Genomic DNA, 13684 nt, shown 5'->3' with positions numbered 1-13684 from the left:
ACTATGATAGCCCATAGTCTGTGTCCCAGTTCAGCAGTGACGGTTTAGTTTTTCTAAACTCTTCCCCTTCCATGAGAGTAGCTCTATAAAATCAGAAATATAGAATTATCTTGTCAATGTTTTAGTGCAATACACATAATCAGTTAGTTTTACCAAAAGGGCATTTATAATTTTCCCCCTACAAAAACAAGATACATAGTTAAAAATAAGTTAACAGACTTTTAAAGTTTTATTTTGAACACATTAAAAGACAGGCGCATATAAACCAACATACATACAGACTCAAGTCCAAACACACACAAAAAAACACCATCAAATATTATTAAATAAAAACGGATAATCGATTCCATTTGTGAGGTGAAGTGTGTAAACGGAAATCAGAACGTTCTGTTGACATGACTCTCTACATTGGCAAGTCAAGAGGGCGGTGTTATAAGGACCTCTATGGTTCCAGACAAAAGCACTCTAGAACACAGGCCACTTGTCTGGCTATAGAACCACTTTGATTGAGGGTCTTGGACATCATTCTGTTGCTCTCTATTAATAAAGTCCCTGCCCCCATCCTCCATTCTGTCTAGTTCTGGGAAACCAGTCAAAGCAAAGCAAGCCAGAGATAACAAAGCTCAGGACTCCCAGAGGACTTGAGTTTCCTCAGTCCTGCTTTGAGCTGGAATGGGTCCTATCACTCAGACACACTGACTCTTTTACCTGATGTGTAACTAAAGCCTATGGTCTGAACCCGCTTTCCCACTGAACCAGCTATGAACAGTAATACAAAATGAACTCCTGTAGTTTCCAACAAATATGTTGGAATTATTTGACATTTTTTATTTTGTATATCTTTTTTCTATTCTTTTCACTTTTTTTGTCAATCGTTCAATGAGGTAGGTAATCCAGATTATGTCTATTTGTTCGAACATGACACATTTAAGGAACGGCAATCCCTGTTGGACTGCTATTTTTGCCACCATTATTTACAGTATTGCGATGTGACTCTGGCTATGGAGAATGAATGGCATAAAGTTTGGAATGTAATGCCAATGGATAAATCTGTGATACTGCATATGAATCACAGGTTAATCTGAGATGTATTTGGAGATGCTTAAGGCATGTGGATTTCTATGTCCCTTGACTCAAGCCAACGCTTACGGATGACTCACAAATAATATATTTGTTCTTTTTTTTGGTCAACTGCCTCAGTTGTCACAACAGTCTACTATTTAGCACAGCAATGGAAATGTGTTGCAGCTGAGCTCCTCATAAAAATAATCATTTACTGACAGAACCTGGAATGTTCCATATGCATTAAGGATTAATGTACTTTTGTGAACTGCAACACCATTTAACTTCAATTCCAAACCATGTCAAAGCTACATTCCTTCATACAGAAAAGAGTTCAAAACCTAGAGGCTATCATTATACGAAGACGAAGAGTAGAAAATGCAACATTGTTAAAAGGATTTAGCCAACAAAGCAAACATACAAGGTTTACCAAAAAGTTTCCAAGAATATGTTTTACTACCTTAAAATGATAAAGGGAGCTAAATAAAATAAAAACGATTTATTTTATTCAGTTGTGCACTGACATTTTTGACAAATTGTACAGAGACGGTGGTGCCAACGGTGAAGTGTATGTTAGCCGTAATAACAATATTTGACAATTAACTTAAGCTAATTTAAGCTCGTTTCCTACCGACACCAAATATCACTCTGTAATAATACTCACACCAAAAAGCTTAAGAATAAAACAATTACCGTAATAATAGACATTTATTGAGAAGTAATATTACTCAATAAGATGTATCATTATCATACCGATGCCTGATAGCCTAAGTGCTGGAACTTCACAGTTGACCTTTGCACCCTAGGCTAATCATGGTCGCGTTGCCAATTTGACCTGAGGTGACCCCGGGGCCTCTTACTCGCGTGGCTGATACTTTTACAGCCGCGGTGAAACTGAAGACTACACGTGGAGTGAGGTCAGGAATAGTTGAACTACTCTTAGAGAAGCTGTTAGAGTGTGGGCGGAGGTGGTTGGGAGTTAAAAACTATACCATGGGTACTGTTGGAAGAAATCTCTTACGACAGAGCCATTGAGGTTTTTTCCTGATGAGTGCATTGGAATTATTTCACAGTATAATCTAAAGCTTAGACAGTCATACAAGCTTAGAAAATATAGATGAAACACAGCTATATAAATATATATACAAACATCCATCCTTTCCACTTCCTTTAAGACACACTGTAGCTATGAGCTCTTTGACAGTCAGAGTCGCTACAGAAAGCTGCAGAAATGATTTATCCATCTTAATGAGGTGATTTCCAAACGGAGCATGCCCACTGAATTGCACTCTTTTTTGGGCTGTGTTTACTGCGGAGAGGACGGTTTGTGGTGCATGGTCCTCCTCTTCTTCACGACAAAGAATTCTGTGGATGACCAGCAGAGAGAGAGAGAGAACAGGTGTTAGTTCCCAGTCCCAGTAATGTTCTATCAGGGAAATAATATGCGCATCCCAAATGGCACCCTACAGTGCACTACTTTTAACCGGGGCCCATAGGGTCAAAAGTAGGGCACTTGATATAGGGGATAGGGTGCGATTTGGGACGCACACATCAAGGCTTATAACAGGGCTGTATAAACTGTTTGGAGACATAGCACAGGTAACACAGTGTTGTTGCATGGCCTGTTCCTAACATAGTTCACATACAGTGCTTTTAGCAGCACACAGGTATTCACCGCTGTCACTCAACGGTTAATAAAAGGTTAATAACAGGTTAATAAAAAGGGTCTTCTGAAGTTCAAAACAACCTGTCAACGTATATTATCTCTCTTTAAATGAAGACCTCTGGGCTCATGGTTGCTATAATAATAATACAAAATATACAACTGTATTTATTGCTATTATTTATTTATTATCATCATAATTATAGTCAAGTTAACCTCTGGACTCACTATTTGTGTCAAAAAATGTGTATACTACCTCTCTATTGCTTTTTTCGTATGGCTTTTGTATGAAGCCCAATAGAAGGAAAAAGGAGGGAGGAAAGCGTGTTCATTGACACTGACCTGTTATGGCGGCTTGTCTCCGTTTGACTGGTCCTGCCCTCTGGCTGGCCATCTTCTTCTCTGGCCTCTGGATCGTATAGCTCTCCCTGGTGGTCACCTCCAGGTACTCCTCACCACAGCTGGACGACCCTGGAGACGATGCCCGCGCCAACCGGACATTCTCTCTCTCCGCCCTCTGCCCGTCGATGCCAATCACCGGCTTCCTCAACACACAGTTGCGGTAGAACGCCGGCACATCCTGGCATTTCATCTCCTTCCACTCCACGCTGGCGCCCTTGGCGGCCGGCTGGCCGGTGTTGAAGTCAAAGTCCCAGCGCTTGTTGGCCGACTCCACGCTCATACCCAGGTGCCTCTGGAAGTCCTGTTGCAGCTGCTCGTGGTCCACAGGCCCAAACAGGTTCCTCCTCACCGGGCCCTGGGCCCTGCGCTTCAGCTCCTCCACACTCCGACAGACCAGCATGGCCCCGTCAGATGATAAGGATGATGATGTCATCTTAATGTCCCTGAGAGAGAAAGGGAGAGGGTTAGAGGTGAGGTGTCTGTTTTTTCTATGAGGTGTGACCCAGGTCACTATTGGTGTGGTCTAGGTTTAGGCTACGCACAAACACACACACACACTCATACCAACACACACTAAATACACAGAACGCCTGTTCTGTTCAGCGTTTGACCTTTTGGGACATCGTTGAGTTTTATGTTATCAAACACACATACCCTACCTCCCCCACATTCAACTCTGGACCTCAAAGACAGTTCCACTGCATTTTTTCATTCTTTCCCCCTAATCAGGGATTGATTTAGACTTTGGACACCAAGTGTGTGCAATTAATTATCAGGTAGAACAGAAAACCAGCAGGCTCCGGACCTCGTAGGGTAAGAGTTGAGTACCCCTGCCCTTAGTAATTAGCCATACGGTAAGAGACCACACACACCAAATAAATCTCCAACATCCACAGAATCAGAATAGAAGAACACCTGAAGTATGTAAAAATGAACCTGCTCCACTTGCTCTGGTCTCTGCTCTGGCTGCCAGAGGTGAGAGGTCAGGAGGAAAGGTCACATGGTGCGGACCGGGAAACGTATGGAGAATGTTTCACCTCATGTGAGAATGTTTTATGTGCTCTTCTAGTCACCCCATGTAATTGCAGGGATACATTCTGAACTTCAGGAATGTTACACGTTTTTGTAGTTTACTATTTACAACCGTCCAAAACTAGTGTTATAAATTAACACCTTTTTTGTTGTTGTGACATGCAAACATTCTACCCATCACGGAAACCTGGCCCTGTATCCGCAAAGCCTCTCAGAGTAGGAATGCTGATCTAGGATCAGTTTTGTCTTTTAGATCATAGTGTATAAGATTATATGGACAGATCCTAGATCAGCACCACTCCTACTCTGAGACTCATTGTGGATACGGGCCATGATCAGCTTTTTGTTCAAATGTTCAAAGTCACATAATTCCCCACAGCAATTATATTCAAAAAGTGACAGCAAGTAAAACATTATACAGCCTACATTACGACTTCCAAAGTCGAGAAAATATTCATTAATATTCAATAGATCACATGTAACAGTCTGACTTCCTGAAACAAATACCTGTTATGTTGGTCAGAGTTGCCTTGCTGAGTCTATCCTAGGTCTATAATTACAAAGACCCTCAAAAGTTCCCTTTCCTGAAACATCTAGATCTTTTTTTCATATTATTTTGCCTCCTTGAAATACAGTTTTACCCGCCAGAGTGCAACAGTCAGTTACCTACTATCAGCATCAGTGAATGGGAAGGAACCACACTAACAAAGGTGCGTCAGACAGGCAGTGAACCATTTCTGCGCCTTTGCTAATCCAAAAAATCATTACACGGTGGGATTGAGCAAACTTTACAGCGTCTGGGATGCAACTATTAAAACGTCTGGCTTAAAATGCCAGCCCCCTCGTACAAAGAAACGGGCTTGAGTAAAAGAAACCATTATTCCACATTGAGAACATTAGGTTTTATGGATCAGATGGACAACCTTTTAGGACGTTCATCTATAAAGAAAACTCAAAGAAACAGACAAATTGAAAATAAAACACACCAACTGCTGGTTTGCAGGCATTCGGTCACTTAATTGGGTTGTTTTATTTAATAACTGATGGGTTATTGATGCTGGGTTGTTGATAACGGGTTATTGGTGGCATGTAGCCTAGTGGTCAGAGCGTTGAACTAGTAACCGAAAGGTTGGAAGATCAAATCCCCGAGCTGACAAGGTAAAAATCTGTTGTTCTGCCCCTGAACAAGGTAGTTAACCAACTGTTCCTGGCCATCATTGAAAATAAGATTTTGTTCTTAACTGACTTGCCTAGTTAAATAAAGGTTTACATTTTTTTTTGATTGATGCTGTTCAAGCACATCACAACAACGTGAGTCCAAAAATGTCTTACGCTCCTTCATATATTATGTAGGATGCCAGAGAGATATGTGTACTGTAGAGAAGAAAGTAATACTAAGTGTATGTTGTGTAGTAAGCTGTTAGTAGCCCATGTGCCTCACCCTAATAATTTGGTCTATTTTCACCAACGCGGTATTGTAAACACATCATTCCAGGCCAGTGTGTGCTTGTTCACTAACTTTTTTTGTACAGCTTTGACAGTGCTACTGATAGTATTGGTGACGCTTGGCTTGCACGTGCAAATTCAGCACACACAACATTCTATATAATTGTGTTATTTGATGTGTCAAATGAAAAGCGTATTTAATGCGTCATATAAATAGTGTTATACGAAGTGTATCTTTTTTGACACACAAAGACCCAAACAGCGTTCCATGTGCCTTACCTTAATAATTTGGTCTATTTTTTTACCTCTTATTTTTACCTCTTAATTTTGCCTACTTTTCTAACTTGGTGGTGCACATGTAGCCTATAACCTGTTTTAGAGAAATGTAATCATTGAATATTGTAAGAGCTTTTATTGTCTGTTTATATGCCCCCTTTATTTATCCTACGGTTCTGACTTGTTGTACACTGTAAGAACAGCCCTTGTTCTGAACTCTGTCGCCGTACATTTCAAAAGTGCTGAACAAATAGTTATATTGACTACGTCCGTCGTCGCTCCCTCGTTAATGTCTTAATCGAAATTACGGATTGCCTCTCATCTGCTCGTCGTTCCCTTATGCCATAGTTTGTACATCTCAATTATCAGTAGAAATCACATTTGTTTAAGCAAGTCAGCCATCCCAAATCTTTTTTTACGCCACCAAGATTTACATGCTAAAATCGCCACTGGGTGGAATGCTTAACCACCTGATAAGGCAACCCCGTGAGACCCCAAATAGTTGTTTGCAGCAGCGCGTCTGCATTATGAATTCAAGTAGATTTTTATGAATTTGTCATAGTGTTTTAACGGAAAACTGATTTTTTTTTTAAATGGAGGTTTAAACATTAAGAAATGTTTACTATTTGTCACATCCCTAACGGTTAACACGTTTTAAGGTTGAATACTGACACTTTTATAGCTTTAACGAGGCTTACACAACTGCATGAGTTCCTCAAGAGCCTACGTATATGCAAATGTTGGGACAGTTAACACTTTGTTACAATATGGAAATAATAATGTTACTCATTTTATATTAAAATATGTAATGTGCAAAAAATATTCTAGGAACATTTTATTTTGCACTGTGCAAACTTAACATCATGAACAAGAATGACACTTAGTCTCTGATGTGGCCAAAAGTAACTATCTGAAAGCCACGCCCCTTATAGGAAATCCCTCCTGAAAATAACATTGTAAAAAAAGACCGAGTTGCTGGGTCAACCCAGCATGAAAGTAAATAAAAACATGACTGATGGTTAAATTAACCCATGTTGGATAATCAAGAAAGATTTCGGCATGTGTTCTTTCCAATATTTACCTTGTGCTGAGTTACCAAAGAACACAAATTGTGTTCTTTTTAACCCAGCATTTTTTTGAGTGTAAGAATCTTGAGGAAAACAGGGGCGAGAGCCAGGGAATTGATGGGGTTAAAACAAATGTACATTATATTCGTTGCTCTCTAGCTATAGATATTGAATAACTTACATAAAGCATAATCATAAAGTATATAGTAGGCCTAGTAGGATATAGGTTAGTCCTACTATGCCATAGATGCCCATACCCTACACTGCGTTCATGACGCAGTTTGAGAATATTCTTATTAGCCTGTTCAGTGAATAAAACATATTTTCAAAGTGGTTTGAAAACAGTTTTACGTCAAATCCTTTGATTGGAATAAGTATTCTTTCCGATAACATATTTTTATGAAAATAAAAACATTATCCTAAACGAATATAAACTGTCATTCCCTCAACAGCAACAGCTCAACTCTCCCGAGTGAAAGTTGTTTGCGTCGAAAAAGTGGGCGCGGTAACTAGATCATTTACAACTCTCTGGAATCCCCAGACCCACACAAACATTCTCAACCTCCGATTATAATTATGTCCAACTTCTCCAAATAGGCGATAAGATGAGAAAAAGTTTGAAACACATTTTAAGAGTATAGCACCCGATATCATTGCCAGCTGTTAAAATAGATTCAAATTAGCATTATTGAAGATAACACAGCAGAAGTATTCATCACAGATGACGCAGTTACATTCCCATACTACATGAGATGTTGATCAATGAGATGCAACAGAAAAAAATACACATTGACAATAAAAACCCGAACAGCACAGATTTGCCTCTGCAAAGTCTGAATAAGAAAACTTCTCAAATGCTGCCAATATGTGACTTCTCTTACCAGCAGTGTCCAATGATGCACTCAAATATGAAATAATGTTGCGATTCCTGATGTTGTGGCTCAAAAAATGACGCGCCTCGCCGAAGTATAGACTGATGCTCTTCACTGTCCACGATGAACTAATTTAACTTTAAAAGCTCCCAGTTATTGCGCTCCCTTGTCCCCTTATGTGACTTGTTTGTTCCTACAAGGCAATGGGACGTCCTACCGCCACAGAAGACTTAATCACGTGATAATCATCATAACAATCGGGGTTTTGGAGCTGGACCATTGAGCTGGACAATGCCCAAGGAAAACACCTTGATGTAATCACTCATTCCTGATGTCTTCAAATAATTGTCAACAAATGACACAAAGGTTTGGTACATGTGTACACCCTGGCCTTGCATTCTTCAATGCACTTAGAATTTAAAAAAAAGGTGCTATCTAGAACCGAAAATGGTTATTCGACTGTCCCCATATGAGAACCCTTTGAAGAACCCTTTTTGGTTCCATGTAGAACCCTTTACACACACAGAGGGTTCTACTTGGAACCCAAAATAGTTATACCTGGATCCAAAAAGGGTTATCCTATGGGGACAGCCAAATAACCGTTACGGAACCCTTTTTTCTAAGAGTGTAGTCTAATGCAAAATCTGGCATGCAATAAAAATAACCTTGGTATAGACTACTTTCTTGAAATCAAGAAATGTTTTATGAGTTTTTCAATAGATTTCCTACCTCGTTTTCATCATAAGAAAGTTTTGAAGTTCAGTGGTAAGATTCGAACTGCGCGCAAAGACTTGTTGCACTGTGCCAGAGTTGTACTCTCTAGGTAAAATATCTCGGCACGTAGGACCCATTTTCCCTGCTCTTTTGAATGTGACACATTCTTATGTTGGCATTGCGTCACGTTTTGCAAAGGCTCAGTTCCAAGACCATAAGTCACGTTGAATTTCAACGTGATCTAGTCAACCCTCTACTCCATTTTGTATTTTTTTCTCCAGCAGTTTATATAACCTACGTTTCATTTAGATACAGTCATCTCCCGCTCGAAAAGTTCTCAATGGGATTTACTAGGCACAAAATGTTTTTTGTTGTTGCTTTGCGCCGTTTTCTAAAAGTTTGACCTATATTTGAGACAGTCAGATTACTATTTAGAAGAGTATGTTACAGATCAAGCATAAGGCCCATGTTAGTTTATTATGTTCGTCTAGTTAGTCTATTGGGCTATCTATTAGTATTAGTCCTAATTAACAGTAATTCATTATTCTAACTAACATGAATTACAATGTTAGTGTAAATAAACTAATATTTAATGAAAATGTATTAAAACATGTACAAAGCTTTATTAATACACTATTATAGTAGGCCCACATTTGGACAACAACAAGGCTGCGTTTACACAGGCAGCCAATTCTGATCTTTTTTTCACTAATTGGTCTTTTGACCAATCAAATCAGCCCTGAAAAAGAGCTGATATGAAAAGACCTGATGTGATTGGTCAAAAGACCAATTCATGGAAAAATATCAGATTTGGACTGCCTGTGTAAACTGCAGCTGAAGTGTCATATTATTATTGATGATTTATACCTTTTAATTTATGTGTTTAGTATCCACTCTCACAGAGAGGGTTAAATTATGTCAATAAAATAAAAAATATATACATTTTTGGTTAGGCTATACAAAGTTGTTAACCATTTCTAGTGACTTAGTTAACATTTCCAGTGAATAACAGAGTGGAAGATTAGTGATTAATATGATAATGACATTTGCATATTTGTTCTAATTAATGCGCTATCTTCAGCCTATAAACATTTCAGAGGGGTTGGGTTAAATGTGGAAGACACATTTCAGTTGAAGGTATTCAGTTGTACAACTGACTAGGTATCCCCCTTTCCCTTTCAACACATATCTCCTACATATGATACATAAGCCTACATAAAGTACATTTAATGAACTAACCTGGTTTATAGCCTGCATAATTAATAGATATAGCTAGTTGTCCTTGTATAGGCTACTTACATCTCTGTCCAATCCTTTTTTTAAATCCCATAAACGTTATGTTTGTGATTCAAGGCTAATCTGTCGATAAGAGTGACATGTAGCCTAAGCTACACAGTCCAGTTTTAAAGTAATGTATATGGTATCACTATTAAAGTAATTTCTCCTTCCTTGTTCCTTTATTACATACCAGTGGATCCCCTTCCTCATAGGTCCTTTCTCCTCTTTCAGTTATTACACAGGTTCTGTCATTCTTACACGGCTGTGGGGTGACGTCATAGGGACTGTTTGTTCAGGGGCCAACACCCAACACCACTCCTCAGTCTGAGCTGAGGTTGTTCCAGGTTTCCAGAACAACGGCTATTGCTATTTATACACATCAGCTGATGTGATGTATACGACATACAGGATCACTTTCCCACTGAATTGTATATTGGCATCCCAAACATGCCAACTAGAGGTCACTTTTGAACATTTGACTCGGAAGTTGATTGTACTGCATTGTACTCTGCTTAACTTAACGTAGGCCTACTATACATTCTGGAGCTTTGATGCTGACTTTTCTGGTGGTAGTATTATCATAACACAGCTGACCTTCTACCCTCTTCATCTATCTCTCCATCTCTCCCCTCTCTCTCTCCCCCCGAGACGAGTTTAAAACACAGATAAGCATGATCTGTAGAACTGGCAAGGATGTGTTTGAAATATAGTCTTTGGTTAGAGTGCATTTTGTTAGTTGCACATTATAAAATAAGGGTTAGGCAGGATTCTTCCAGAAGAGAATGACTGGGCGTCTCCATTTGATTCCAACTCATTTCATGGCGACTATTGTCTTATGACAGAGTAATGGGTTGACTCACTCAATGACTGTTCCCGCTCTTGAGAATGTGCCCACGACAGTGCCCGTGACTCTCTGAATTCAGCTGGTACCATTAAGAACGAATCAGTCTGTGTTCATAGCAGGGTTGGGCTCAATTAGAATTAAAGGCAGTCAATTCAGGAAGCAAACTGAAATGAAAATGAAATGATTGAGAAAGGGGCATCTATTTTTGATGGCTTATTAATTAACTGAAAAGGAGAAGTTATTCATGTCAAAAGTTTGAACATTTTAGGAATTCAAATTCAATTGGAATTGAGCCCAACCCTGGTGCATAGCAGGTTGTATACATTGTAATGTTTGGATTATCATCAGCAGACCATGAAGCTCCTCAGTGTTTGTGGGAAATGTGTCCCTCCATTGTTTTCCCTCGACCCTGTCCTTATTTACTGAACGTCTATTGTTCTCCAGGCCAGTCTTTAATCCTACTGTCTGTCTACAATAGAATTGAACCTTAATGTTTGCTGATTCCTCTGTTCACAGTACAGTATTGCTAAGGACGGCACATTAGCACAGTGACCCATGTTGTCTACAGACTACAGTCCCTTTAGAAACACACTTAGCACAACAGCCAATACCCTAACTGGCACAAAGTACATTGTATTATATGACTGAGTAGGCCCTATTATGTACTGTGTTGGATGATAATCATATCATCTAAAAATAGCTATCATTGGTTTGACATGGAAGATGTTTGAGAACGATCTCATGAATATGTATTGGTCTTGTTAAAACACGACAGAAATCAGTAACTTTTCTGCTATCACTACCAGAATATCCCACACCGAATCCTGTTGGTCAAACTCAGGACGTACCACACCTTTCTAAAAGGAAAAGAAAGGGAGAAATCTTGTCAATGGGCTTCTGAGTGTGAGGAAGCACTGATATGAAATACTTGCAGGCTTATACGCCCCAAGGTGGTAAATGTGCACAGAGCGTAGGAAGCACTGCAGAGGACACAGTTCACAGTTTCATGTCTACAGGAAGTCTATAGTAAGAGGAAGTGGAGAACCACAGAGAGAAGGACCTCAGTTCACAGGTGTAGGGGGTTTCACATGCTCTTCTGACAGAATGAACCAAGGCTCACAGATACTACAGAAAGTATCCGTTTATACGCTCATGGAGACCATAAAGTATGTCCCACAAGCTAGTATCACAAGCACATGGGGTTTCATTAGTTGGTTGTCAACAATTCAGGGCACCCCATAATACTAAAATGGTTCATCACACTATTTTCAGGAAATTCTCAAGATTCTCCTAGAAATGAGGACATTCACTGCCTTTGCTGGCTCTTGTGTGGTCCTGATAGTGATACCACATCATCAGACTTTGGCTACCGGGAAAGAAGGGAGGCAGGCTGTCAGATTCCAGTAGTGACATGCCTGCTTCTACCGTCGATTAATTGAAAACATAGGAGTACTAAAAGACTACTACCTCCCATCTTCTGTCTCCATAAAGGCTTGAAATCATACTCCCTCAAAATTCAGCCACATAGTATATATTGCAACCCAAGCTGTGCAGAGCAATAATGGTATGGCAATAACAAGCAGCAAACCATGACAGACCCCCACACCTCCAATCTCCCCCATGCTTGAGTAAAGGAGGGGAAAGGAGGTGTCAGTAGGGGAATAGTAGTCCTCCAGCTAAAGGAGTAACAGGTGGGTGAGGAGGGGAGAGGGGGACTTGGTTCAATTTCATGGGGGGTGAGTGGTGAATGCAAAGCGGTGGTGGGGATTGGTGGGGGTGTAGTACATTGGTTGGTTGTAGGTTGGAGAGGGAGAGAGTGCAACAGCTGGATATTGTCAGGGGGGCACTGGGGGAGTAAACATTTCAGGGTGAACTGGTTTAAGATGAACTGTGCCTGGGGATGCCAGGCCTGGTGCTTGTTTTGGGGGGCTAGCAGGACTGTTTTTGGGGGGGCTAGGAGGTTCTGTGGTGTAGAGCGCAGACTTTCAATTTCACTCTCTTCCTTTGGAGTGAGCTACAGCATGTGCTTTTGTGCGTGTATGTGTGTGTGTGCATGCTCATGTGTGTATAGATACAGTATAGACATTTCTAGATACAGTATACAGTGGATTCGGAAAGTATTCAGACCCCTTGACTTTTTCCACATTTTGTGACATTACAGCCTTGTTCTAAAATGTATGGGGGAAAAAAATCTTCATCAATCTAGACACAATACCCCATAATGACAAAGCAAAATAAGGTTTTTAGACATTTTTGCTAATTTATTAAACATAAAAAACAMAAATACCTTATTTACTTAAGTATTCAGACCCTTTGCTATAAGACTCGAAATTGAGCTCAGGTGCATCCTGTTTCCATTGATCATCCTTGAGATGTTTCTACAACTTGATTGGAGTCCACCTGTGGTAAATTCAATTGATTGGACATGATTTGGAAAGGCATACACCTGTCTTTATAAGGTCCCACTGTTGACAGTGCATGTCAGAGCAAAAACCAAGCCATGAGGTTGAAGGAATTGTCCATAGAGCTCCGAGACATGATTGTATCGAGGCACAGATCTGGGGAAGGGTACCAAAAACTTTTTGCAGCATTGAAGGTACTCAAGAATGCAGTGGCCTCCATCATTCTTAAATGGAAGAAGTTTGGAACCACCAAGACTCTTCCTAGAGCTGGCCACCCGGCCAAACTGAGCAATCGGGGGAGAACGGCCTTGGTCAGGCAGGTGACCAAGAACCCGATGGTCATTATGACATGGCTTCAGAGTTCCTCTGTGGAGATGGGAGAATATTCCAGAAGGACAACCATCTCTGCAGCACTCCACCAATTAGGCCTTTATGGTAGAGTGGCCAGATGGAAGCCACTCCTCAGTAAAAGGCACATGACAGCTCACTTGGAGTTTGCCAAAAACCACCTAAAGACTCTCAGACCATGAGAAACAAGATTCTCTGGTCTGATGAAACCAAGATTGAACTCTTTGGCCTGAATGCCAAGCTTCACATCTGGAGGAAACCTGGCACCATACCTACAG

General features: G+C 40.3%; 1 protein-coding gene across 4 annotated transcripts; it reads right to left on the bottom strand.

Moving 5' to 3' along the window:
- Window positions 1–206: 206 nt before the first annotated feature.
- LOC111951467 (cyclin-dependent kinase inhibitor 1) lies at window positions 207–10037 on the bottom strand. 4 transcript variants are annotated; one of them, XM_023969572.1, is made up of 3 exons: window positions 10003–10037; window positions 3068–3570; window positions 207–2427 (listed from the first exon to the last, which is right to left on the bottom strand). In XM_023969572.1, exons 1-3 carry the CDS (start codon window positions 10020–10022, stop codon window positions 2369–2371), a joined length of 582 nt encoding a protein of 193 aa, XP_023825340.1. In that variant the 5' UTR covers window positions 10023–10037; the 3' UTR covers window positions 207–2368. The 4 variants fall into 4 exon arrangements, with proteins under 4 accessions (XP_023825340.1, XP_023825341.1, XP_023825339.1 ...); XM_023969573.2 differs by lacking the exon at window positions 10003–10037 and adding an exon at window positions 9834–9915; XM_023969571.1 differs by lacking the exon at window positions 10003–10037 and adding an exon at window positions 8550–8702.
- Window positions 10038–13684: the final 3647 nt, after the last annotated feature.

The sequence above is a fragment of the Salvelinus sp. IW2-2015 genome, linkage group LG24 (genome assembly GCF_002910315.2).
Source record: "Salvelinus sp. IW2-2015 linkage group LG24, ASM291031v2, whole genome shotgun sequence".
Taxonomy (NCBI): domain Eukaryota; kingdom Metazoa; phylum Chordata; class Actinopteri; order Salmoniformes; family Salmonidae; genus Salvelinus; species Salvelinus sp. IW2-2015.
Note: the sequence above shows the minus strand (reverse complement) of the source record. Positions and strands in the feature narration are given on the sequence as shown.